General features: G+C 54.4%; 1 protein-coding gene across 1 annotated transcript in view; it reads left to right on the top strand.

Moving 5' to 3' along the window:
• The first annotated feature begins 1,505 nt into the window (after nucleotides 1-1,505).
• KCNH2 (potassium voltage-gated channel subfamily H member 2) overlaps nucleotides 1,506-11,040 on the top strand; it is a 78,222-nt gene continuing 68,687 nt past the window's right edge. The window contains exons 1-2 of the mRNA XM_033165563.1: nucleotides 1,506-1,723; nucleotides 9,327-9,557. Coding sequence (XP_033021454.1) covers nucleotides 1,648-1,723; nucleotides 9,327-9,557 — 307 coding nt within the window. The 5' untranslated portion in view covers nucleotides 1,506-1,647. The remainder of the gene's footprint in view (nucleotides 1,724-9,326; nucleotides 9,558-11,040) is intronic.

Genomic DNA, 11,040 nt, shown 5'->3' with positions numbered 1-11,040 from the left:
CACTCTGATCTGTGGGGCACATTTTCTAAACTAAATGGGGGTGCTTTTTCCTACTGTAAATATTTCTTATGTCTGCTGGCTGGTGTTTGTGCGTATGGGGGCGGGGGAGAGAATATTTTTCGTTGATTAAAAAATTTCAGTCTGTTAGTTGATGAAACGGTGATTAGATGTGATTTCCTGCCTCGCAAGCAGTTGGACTAGATGACCCTTGGGGTCCCTTCCAACTCTACAATGCTAGGATCCTGTCAAACGCTGCAGCCCTGAAGGAAATGCCCTTCCGAATGATGGAGGTTACAAAGTGGGGCGTGAATTCCCCCCGCCCCAAACATGCAAACACACAAACTGGTGAGGAACAAAGAGTTGACCCGGCTCCCGAGCGAGGACAGCTCCCGGAGTGACCACGGGCCCCGACTCGCCTCACCCTGACCTTGGCCTTCGAGCTCCGGGGGCGCTGCTTCATCGACTTGCTTCTGGGGAGCCCGCCTTCTCCCTAGCACCGCTCGGGCTGGGACTGAGGTCGGGAGACCCCCCCCCACTAGGACTCAGGTCGGGGGACGCCCCCTCTCCAAGCGCAGAAGCACCTTCTTTAAGAGGGGGTGCTCCGAGGGAGCGGGCACTCCGAGGACGAGCTGTCCGCTCCACGCCGATCTCGCATCTCGCATCTCGCCGGGCACTCTGCGCCCTCGCCCCCCTCCCCGCGTCTCGAGGTTCCCAATAGGTTCCGGGGCTGCGCGCCCGCAGGAGCTGCTCTCGCGCAGCAGCACCGCTTCCCACTCTCACCCAGCCGCCTCTCTCTCTCTCTCTCTCTCTCTCTCTCTCTCTCTCTCTCTCTCTCTCTCTCCACCCTCCCCGGTCCATCCGTCGCGGCGCTGGGCGCCTTCATTGGCTGCGCGGCGCGTCTGGCTCCGCCTCCGCCGGGCTCTCCCTCCGCCGCCGCCGACCCGCCGCGCATCTCTCGCCCGGCCTCGCCGCCACCGCCGCCGCGCTCGGAGCCTCGCCTGCGCGGACCAGAAGGCGGAGACGCGCGCCCGGGGTGAAGCAGCAAGCGAGCCGGAGAGACGAGCGGGCGCCCCGACGCCTCCCCCCTCCTCTCCTGCCGGTCCCTCCCGCCGCTGCCTTCGCCTTTGCCTAAATAAGGGCGCTCCTGCTGCCTCCGCAGCCGCCGAGCCAAGCCGGGCCCGTCCCGTCGAGCAGGAGAGGCGCGCGGGGCGCCGGGCCGGCCGGCGGCTTCCCTCGGCCCCTGAGAGCCGCCCGGCGGGCCTCCCGGGCCAGTTGCTGTCGGGGCGCCCCCATGGGGCTGGGCGCCGCCCGGAGACGCCCCCTGCCCGACGCCTCCGCCGCGTAAGCCGGAGGGCAAAGGGCTGCTCTGCCCCGGCACCTGCGGGGGAGCAGCGCCTGGCCGCGCCGAAGACGCCCAGGAGCCGGACTGCGCGTCGGCAGCGCAGAAGGGCCCACTTCGCCCCAGCACGCCCATTCGACCCCTGGGAGCGGCTTCGGGGGGCAGCAGAGGCCGGAGAGCACCCTCCCCTCCCCGCCGGACGGCTGGCGGCTTGACGGGCCCCAGCGCTGGGCCGCCCCTCGCACTCCGCGGACGGCCCCGGCTGCGCGTGGGGCGGGGGAGGCCGGGCACCCCCATGGGCTGACAGCATGCCTGTCCGGCGCGGGCACGTGGCCCCCCAGAACACCTTCCTCGACACCATCATCCGCAAGTTCGAGGGGCAGAGTAAGTGGGGGTGGGAGTTGGGGGCTGCTCGGTTGGGGGGTGGGGGTGTAGAGAGGCCTGGGGGGGGTCAAGGGGAAGCTCAATGCTCCCGCATTATGGGGGTCGTGTGGGGAGCTCAAGGCAGGTCTTTGGCAGCCCTGTGTGTTGGGTGCTCTGGAGTCAGAAGTGGGTTGTACATTTGTTTATTGTTGCATTTATTTATTTTGCACCTCTGTCCCCCCACCTCTTTGTTATCCTCACAACAACCCTGCGAGGTGGGTCAGGCTGACACGCTGGGGCTGGTGGGAGAGGGTTGGTGGTGCTTGCAGGTGAAGGCTGGGCCAGTGCTCCCTTGTGTTCCCAAACTGCCCAGGGAATGGGGGCCTTGCTACTGGGGGTGTCCACCTGCCCTGGGGACGTGGGCAGCTCCAGGTTTGCAGCAGGACGCATGCCAGCTGGGTGACTGGGTGGCCTGTGCTTGGCTACCTGGACTGGCGAGGGACCGGCTGCCCCTCTTGGAGTGGGGCCTGCCTGCCTTGGAGATGCTCCTGGGCTCAGGCCTAGTGGTCTGCTCTCCTTCCCGGGACCCCCCTCTTTCCGCTGTGGTTGGGGTGGTGGGTGCATGTCCCTGGGCCCCAGGGCAGGAGGAGGAAGAGGAAGAGGCAGCTTTCCACTGTGGGGTCCCTCTTCCTCCTTGTTGGGGGACCCACCCATCAGTGAGCAAGTGCCGGCATCCAGAGCGCCACTGCAGGTGCCCATATTTCCATCTCTGGCCATCGGGATTTTGCACAGCAGCGTGGAGCATATGGCAAGGTGTGGGCGTTTGTGTAGGGTTCGGGTGCCTGGATGTGTGCATGCCTCATGGTGTTTGTGTATCTGGAAAGGGGCTGTGTGCACGTGCAGGCACACACACACGCAGTTGTGCAGTGTTGATAACCTGGGGTGTGTGTTTGTGTCTGCTGGTGGGGAGCCACTGGGCTGATGCCAAGGGAGTGGAAGAGAACCATCACAACCTTTCCCCCTCCTTCCCTCTGCTGGCTATCTTAAGGAGGACAGGGGTTCAGTGGGGGGTGGGGGGGGGTGGAACCCGATAGAAGATGGAGGTGATCCTGTGACCTCTCAGAATGCGCTCTCTTTCTCTCTCTGTGTGTGGCTATTTTCATGGTGTTCTGAAACCTTGAGCTGCCTGGGTTGTGAAGAATCACCTCCCCAGAGTTAAGGCAACTCTGAACATTTCAGGGTGAAGAAAACTATGTGAGACTCGCCTCTCCTTTTGCACCCATCATGCTGAGCTGAGCAGAGCGAAAGAGACCCGTGGCCTGGGCTGGAGAGGGCGGCGTTGTGGGTAGGCTCAGAGGTGCTTCACAGTCTTTTCCTCCCAGGCTTTTTTCCTTGGGGGAGGAAGAAGAAGAAGAAAGCAATTCCATTGTGCAAGCAAAAACTCCTTGCACTGACGGAGTTGGATCCTACCCGCCCATCCACATTTTGCTCGGTGCTTGTTTTTCTATTTGTGCCCAACAATAAAACAACATCTAGACCTGCCATTCCTTTAAGAAATGAAAGAGAGTCTCCTCCTGGGCTTAGGAGGGTCTCCCCCCCCCACCTGTGCCCAGGGCAGGACTTCCCCAGATCTCAACCCTCCTGGCAGATGCCTGGCTGCCTGCTCTTTGCAAACCTCCAGAGGAGGTTCTTTGGCTTCCCTGGACAGCCTTGCTTCCCTCCCTCTCCCCTGGTAATTTAACCCCGCTGCCTCTTGGCTCTCCGTGTGGCATCTCTGCAAAGGCTGCTGCGCTGCAGCCTGTTTTGTTTCTTGGGGGCCAGCTGCCACCGCCGCTGCTGTTACTGCCGTCCTCCTCCTTGCAAGCGGTGGCAGCGGAGGACGGCCTGCTCTCCTCCGCTTAGGCCTCAGCTGCCTTTCAAGGCCAAGGCAGACAAATTGGAGAGGATTCAGGGAGGGAGAGATAAGGCACTGGAAAGCACGTTGCGTGAGGGAAGGTTAAACAGTTCGGGCACTGGGGCTGCTTTGCCTTGAGCAACCAGGAGCTTGATAAGCATCTCGGAATAGTTTGGGTTGTGGAAAAGCTGGATAAACATCGCAGTGTGGAAGGAAAAAGCTGGCCTGGGACATCAAAGGGGGATTTTGAGATTTGCAGGCGGGGGAGACAGATTACTGAACGAAAATGGCAAAGGGCAGATGGAAATTAAAGCTAGCAAATTTGGGGGTTCAAGGGTTGGGGCTACTCCCTTCCCCAAGCCAGGTTGGAGGCCTCGGGGTCTCAGGCATATAGCCTATTTTCAGCCCTAGAGCATGTGAAGAAGAGAGATCTCTTGAACATTTATTCAAGAGCTTGCCTCTCTTTCTTGCAAAACCCTGGGCTGGAGAGGAATGTTGTCCCAGCTGGTGCTGCTAAGCAGCCTGGGCTTTGGCTGAGCTCTGAGACTTGATCCCTGGGTTCTGCAGAGAGAGAGAGAGAGAGACAGGGCCATAGCCAGCTTGCACAGGATCTAGGACCCAGCCACCATGGCCACCTGGATCCTCTCGGGAAGGCTCAGCCATCGCAGCAGAAGGAGAAGCTCAGGAAGCCTCTGTCTCTCCTGCCCAGTGGGGCTCTGCTTGGTGGCAGATGGTCTGGGAGAGCCAGGATCTTGCTTCAGCTTGGAGGCTGTGGCAAATTTCCCACACCTGTTTCTCTGCAGACAAGATGGCTATGATTCTGGCCTGCCTCCACTCTCTTCAGGGCAGCCACCTGCGCCTGGAGCGCTGCCCGTCCAGGCTGCCAGTTGGGAGAGGCGGCTCCCTTGCTGGCGGAGCTGGGCTTGTTAATGCCCCATTTAGGGAGGGCTGGCTGCCAGGTGGCCTGGGATCTGTGGTCACTTGGCCTGCAGTCAAGCAAGCTAACCTGGAGCAGAGATGGATTTGCAGCTGGCCGGCTACCACCTGGCCTCTTTCGACATTACTCAAGAATATAACATGAGCTGCAAGAATCTGGCTTCTTTGCAACGGTATATTTGAATTACACAAACTGGATTACCTGCGCTAACTTACTAACTTGGGGCCAGAAGCTTTGGTGTACCAGAGTGGGCTTCCCCGGAACAAAGATGCTGGGAGGCTGCCCCCAGGGAAGAGGAGGAGGAGGAGGAGGAGAAAAACCCTTGGAGAAACAAGACACAAAAAAGCAGGACAGTCAGGAGCCATGCTGTATCTCTGCAGCTACAAAATCAATTCCAGACCCTCACCTCGGACACTGATTCTCAGCCAGAGGAGCAAGCACAGTGGTTGCAGACTTCAGAATGTACCGAGGCGGCAATGGAAGGGACAGTGTGCAGAACAATTCCTGCCACTCCCCAGAGAAGGAAGAGACGTGTAGTGGTGATAGGTGACTCCTTACTAAGGGGGACAGAGGCAGCAGCGTGCAGAAGAATGACTCGTGGTTTCGGTTGTCTCTATACAAATGCACAGAGTATAGGAACAAGCAAGACGAACTGGAGCTTTTAGTACAGGATGGCAAATATGAGCTGTTAGACATTACTGAAACCTGGTGGGATGAGACTCATGACTGGGATGTAGAAACTGAGGGGTATGACCTGTGCAAAATGAATAGACCAAACAGGAAGGGGGGAGGAGTAGCATTATATGTAAAGGATGTATACATTTGTGAAGAAATCCATGGCCTGGAGCATGGAAACCAGAATGAGAGTATATGGGTAAAAATTGTAGGAGAGAGAAGCAACAGTGACCTTACTGTGGGGGTCTGCTATAGACCGCCAAGTCAGACTGAAGGCTTGGATGACGCCTTCCTAGAGTGGATTAGCACACATTCAGAAAGGAGGTATATAGTCATCGTGGGAGACTTCAACTTCTCCGATATCTGTTGGAACTCAAACTCTGCCAAGAATGTAAGGTCCAACAAATTCCTCCATTGCCTCGCTGACAGTTTCATTTCCCAGAAGGTGGAAGAAGTAACAAGGGGACCATCTATCTTGGACCTGGTCCTCACCAACAGGGGAGGAACTGATAGATGAAGTGGAAGTACTGGGAAACTTGGGAGGAAGTGATTATGTCCTCCTGGGTTTCAGGATACAGAGGAAAGGGAAAGAACAAGCAAGTGGTAGGTCCTCTGGAGAAGATGGAGAAATGCTATTGGGCGACAGAAGGCAGAATTACTCAACTCCTACTTTGCCTCTGTCTTCACCCAGAAGGAAACCAATGCCCAACCTGGTGATAACAGAATAAACAATGCAAGGAGGGAGCTGCAGCCCAAGATAGGAATAGAGGTGGTCAGGGAACAACTAGCTACTTTAAATGAATTCATATCTCCATTGAGAATTATTGGAGAACAGGTGAGGTCCCTACAGATTGGAGACAGGCAAATGCTGTCCCCATCTTCAAAAGGAGCGGGGAACGCTGTCCAGTGAGCTTGACATTGATAACAGGAAAGATCCTAGAACAGGTAATTCAACAGTCAGTCTGTGAGTACTTAGAAAAGGATGCTGTGATTTCTAAGACCCAGCATGGACTTCTCAAAAATAAGTCATGCCAGACAAACCTCATTTTTTAAATGGAGTTACAAGCTTGATAGATCAGAGGAATGCTGTGGACATAGTGTATCTTGATTTCAGTAAGGCTTTTGACAAAGTCCCCCAAAGAGGACTCATGAATGGCTCCTGGAAAAAAGTGACAAGTGGGGTGCCGCAGGGTTCCGTCCTGGGCCTGTTGTTGTTCAACATGTTTATAAACGACTTGGATGAAGGAATTGAGGATATGCTCAACAAATTTGCAGATGACACCAAACTGGTAGTAGCTAATGCCGCAGAAGACAGAATTCAAAATGACCGTAACAGATTGGAGAATTGGGCACAAGCTAACAAAATGAATTTCAATAGGACAAATGTCAGGTTCTGCCCTTAGGCAGGAAGAACCACATGCAGAAATATAGGGTGGGGGACACCTGGCTTACTAGCAGCACATGTGAAAGTCCCCAGTGCCATGGGGATAGCGGGGGGGGGGGGGAGGGCTAGCTGCGTCCTCAGATCAAGTAAAACAATAGAAATACTTAATTAACTGACCAATCACGTCTGTCCCCCCTAACAAAAATCCTGGCCAAGCCCATGCAGATGCTTCAACCCTTCTTCATAAGGGTGTCCCTCCACCCCCTTGGTCATTTCAGTGGCCTTTTCTGAAAATTTTCCAACTGTACAAACATCCTTCTTGAGGTGAAGCCACCAGAACTGTACACATAATTTCAAATGTGGTTGCACAGTAGATTTTTTTTTATAAGGGCATTATGAGATTGGCCATTTTATTTTCTATTTATTTCCTAACATTCCCTAGCATGGAGTTTGCCATTCTGGTGGCTGCCACATGCTGGGTCCCTTTAAAAGGTGCCTGGAGGGATCGTTTGGGGAGAGATCTGGGCTGGGATTGTTTTGCTGGTTTTGTTGTTTGCTTGTGTCTGTGAGGATAGCTCTTCATTTGTGCAGGATCTGGCAGCTGAGGTTGGGGATCTCCGGGAGCAGGTGGGATGACTGCCAGTGATCCAAGAGCTGCCACATGGAAGGTGAAAGAAGCTTGTCTTCTGCTCCAAAGGGGAGGACCCGAAAGAGCGGATTCGAGTTACAGGAAAGGAGATTCCAATTAAACATTAAGGTGGTGGACTCTCCTCTGTTGGAGGTTTTTAAGCGTAGGTTGGATCTGTCAGGAAAGCTTTAGCTGCGACTCCTGCAGGGAGTTAGACTAGATGACACCTTGGGAGCCCCTTCTGAATCTATGATTCTATGACAGGTACCACATGAGAAGAGGGGCAGCCTTGGCAGTGGGGAAAGAGGAGGCTGCTGTCTGTGGAAGGGACAGATAACGGGCGCCTTAGGAGAAGGCGTTGTCGTGTGTGCAAAGAATACCGAATATCACTTGGCACAGATTAGTCATCCCTGAACTCATTTTTAATTGGCCTTTTCTCGAGTCAGACAGACAGCCTGGGTCATCAGCATGCCAGCTAAGCGGATCTGGGGTGCTTTTTGTTTGTATGTGCAGTGGGTCAAACACAGGAGACGAGAGCCCATGTGAGATGTGAGAGCCAGGGAGTGCAGCGTAGTGGTTACAGTGCCAAGCTAGGACCTGGGAGACCAGGGTTCAAATCCCCTGCTCCACTGTGAAGCTCACTGGGTGGCCTTGGGTCCCTGCCTTTCAGCCTAACCTGCCTTGCAGGGTTGTTGTGGAGATTAGAAGAGGGAGAACCATGCACACGGCCCTGAGCTCCTTGGAGAAAAAAGGGGTGTGTGTGTAAATGTAATAAACACATAAATAGCTTGTCCAGTGCGATTTGAAATAAGAGGCTAGACTCCTCTGTTTGGACCTTGAGTGTAAGGGGTGCCCAGTGTGCCCCCCCACCCCCACCCCAGCTATGCTGCTGCTGGGAGCCCTTGCTGCAAGTTGCTGTGTAGACTATGGCTGAGCCAAGTGGGCCCAGGAGGGCTCTGGTGTAGGAGGGGGTGGCTTCCTAGGAGTGCTTCATGCCCCCCCCAGTGGAGTCTGTTCCTCCTCTCCTTGTTGGCATAGCGGGGGGGGGGGGGGTCCTTCCCTCCCTCTGGAGCATTAGCTGCAGCAAAATGGGATGCCCCATTCTGAAAAGCTATGGGGCCTGAATCAAAGGGCTGTTTCAGGTGCAGTTCCTGGGGCACTTCATTTGGGAAAAGGCGGTCCTTGAGGTATTGCAATCCTGAGCCACTTAAGGGTTTATAGCTCAAAATTGGATTGGGCCCAGAAACTAAGGGGCCCAGGATCAGTGTAATTGGTGCTGTTGGGCCAAGATCGGTGTAATATGCTCAAACTGTCTTGTCCCAGTGAGCAACCTGGCCGCTGAATTCTGCACCAGCTGAATTCTGCACCTTCTTAAAGGCAGCCCTGTGGGAATGTTCAGGGATGCAGGAGAGGATATATTATTTGATTATATCCTATTCCACCTTGTGTTAACAAGTTTCACAACTTAGCAGAGTTACATTCCCCTTTTAAAGTCACACAGCGGATGCTTGCTCAGGTTCGCTAAAACCTCTATAATAATATTGTCCTGGTATTTTCCCATTTATTCCCTCCTAAAAGTTAAGACACGACACAGTCTTCTATAAAAGTATAAGAAGTTTACTTACAGACATCTGTTCACAATTGGACCCCGGAAGGCAGACTTAGCTTAGTAAAAGTAATATATTTGGAGACTATCCCATAAGGGAGATAGTTCCTTAGCATCTTTGGTTAAGAAGATGTTACTTCCTTGAAGAATGAAGTCAAAAGAGAGAGAGATGGCGTCTGGCCCTTTGTTTTTGTTACCTGCACACAGGTGAGGCCACACCCACCTCCAGCCACACGTAGAGGAAGTCTGTCCCAGCCCAGGAGAAACAGGAAGTTCTGACTGGCTGGACCAGACATCCCCTTCTATGTCCACTCTAGGGATGTTGTACTTGACTGCTCTTGTGTTTCACATCCCACAAGCCTCACGTATAACGTGTTGCGGTAATCTAATTTAGAGGTTACCAGAACATAGACAATGGTAGTTAGTCCGTCCCTGTCCAGAGAGGGGCGCAGCTGGGCCACCAGCCGAAGCTGATTCCGTGTCTCTTTCCCCACCTGCAGGCCGCAAGTTCATCATCGCCAATGCCCGGGTGGAGAACTGCGCCATCATCTACTGCAACGATGGCTTCTGCGACCTTTGTGGCTACACTCGCGCTGAGGTCATGCAGAAGCCGTGCACCTGTGACTTCCTCTATGGGCCGCGCACGCAGAAGACCTCAGTGGCGCAGATTGCGCAGGCCCTCCTGGGCTCCGAAGAGCGCAAGGTGGAGATCTGCTTCTACCGGAAAGACGGTAGGGACCCTGCTTGCGGGGGAAGAGGGGGTCGATGGAGGAGGCCAGACCAAGGGGTGAATCTGTTCCCCACAGCCCTGAGCTGCCAACTGTGCCTCCTTAACATGCCCTCTTCGTCTTGTCAAGGAACATTAGATTCTGCATTAATGTTTCCCCAGCGCCTGTGCAGAGGAGTCTTGGTTTGTAACCCTGATGAATTATGCAGAAGGACGCAGTGTTTGCTGATTTCTGCATAATGTATCCTGCCCTGGAAGCCACGGCGGGGGCACGTGGGGCTGCGTGGGGGCCACACAAGCTCCTTCTCTTGACCACAGGGCAGTCCTGGTCCATCACTCTGATTTCGGAGATTCTCCCAAGTGTTTTGCAGCCTTGAAGTCCTCTTTGCAAAACAAGCAAGCTGCAGATCCAGAGGCTAATGTTGTGAATCCTGTGCTTGCTTGGCGTCATGGCGGGTGCATGGAGGGTCCTTGGTATATTTTGTGGCCTGTTCCTGACCACATTTTACGTGTGTGCATGAAGTCTGTATGCAGTAAATTCACAACTTGTGTGCATTAACATGTGAGATTTTGGCTGGAAAAAGTAAAGGGGGGGCAGGCGTCCAGGGGCTCGGTCTGCAATCCCACCTGCCATTGTACTCACTTTGGGGGAGCATTCCAAGGGGCAGGGAGTGTGTTTTGAATATACATGATTTTGGCTTTACACGCAACCCCCGTAACATAAGCCCTGCACAAGTTGAGAGTTAGCTGTACAAAAAAAGCATTTGTTTTTCTGCCAGTTGCCCTGCTCTGGCTTGGCTAAAATAGAAGAGGGGCATTTTGAAAGGGTGGGGACAATGGTGTTGCCTCTGGGACTTTGACACTCTTGCCCACCCACTCTGCCCTGGGCCCTTTTAGTTCAGATTTTTGTTTATTGTTTATTTATTTGTTTAATCTGTACCTGCCCCGTATCTGTAGATCTCAGGGTGGTCCACAACACAAAGTGACAATATTAAGAAACCACAATGTATAGTAAAAACAAAAGCTAAAGCTAGCCCCTGAGTTTGGGGTGGGTGGAGGGGAGAGACGCTGCCTCTCACTTCTTGGGCAATTTGTGTGCAGGGAGGCTGGCGGGGCTGCAGAGAGGATCTCGGGGGGGGGGCGGGCATCAGCAAAGCCTCAAACCCCTTTCCAGAGCCTGCCCTCTGAGGAGTGATGGGGAAAACATCCAGAGTCTCTGTGGCCCAGGAAATGTGCAAAGGCGTTTGCTCGGCAGAGATAGGAGATACAAAATTCCTGGGACTTGGCATGCGACCAGAACTCATCAAGGAGGCCCTGTCCCTGGTGCCCCGTGAGTCTCCTTCCCAGCTAGAAAAAAATATTTCAAATTCTTCTGTGCCGCCATTTGGGGCAGCTCAGAGCTCAGGCTCCGCATGCCTGGGTTCCTGGGCGGCATCTGTGGCCAGGACTGTGGGGAGGCCGGCTGGAAAGGGCTCCTTCTTGCCTGC

This window comes from Lacerta agilis, chromosome 12 (genome assembly GCF_009819535.1).
Source record: "Lacerta agilis isolate rLacAgi1 chromosome 12, rLacAgi1.pri, whole genome shotgun sequence".
Taxonomy (NCBI): domain Eukaryota; kingdom Metazoa; phylum Chordata; class Lepidosauria; order Squamata; family Lacertidae; genus Lacerta; species Lacerta agilis.
This window is presented reverse-complemented; position numbering and strand designations above follow the sequence as displayed.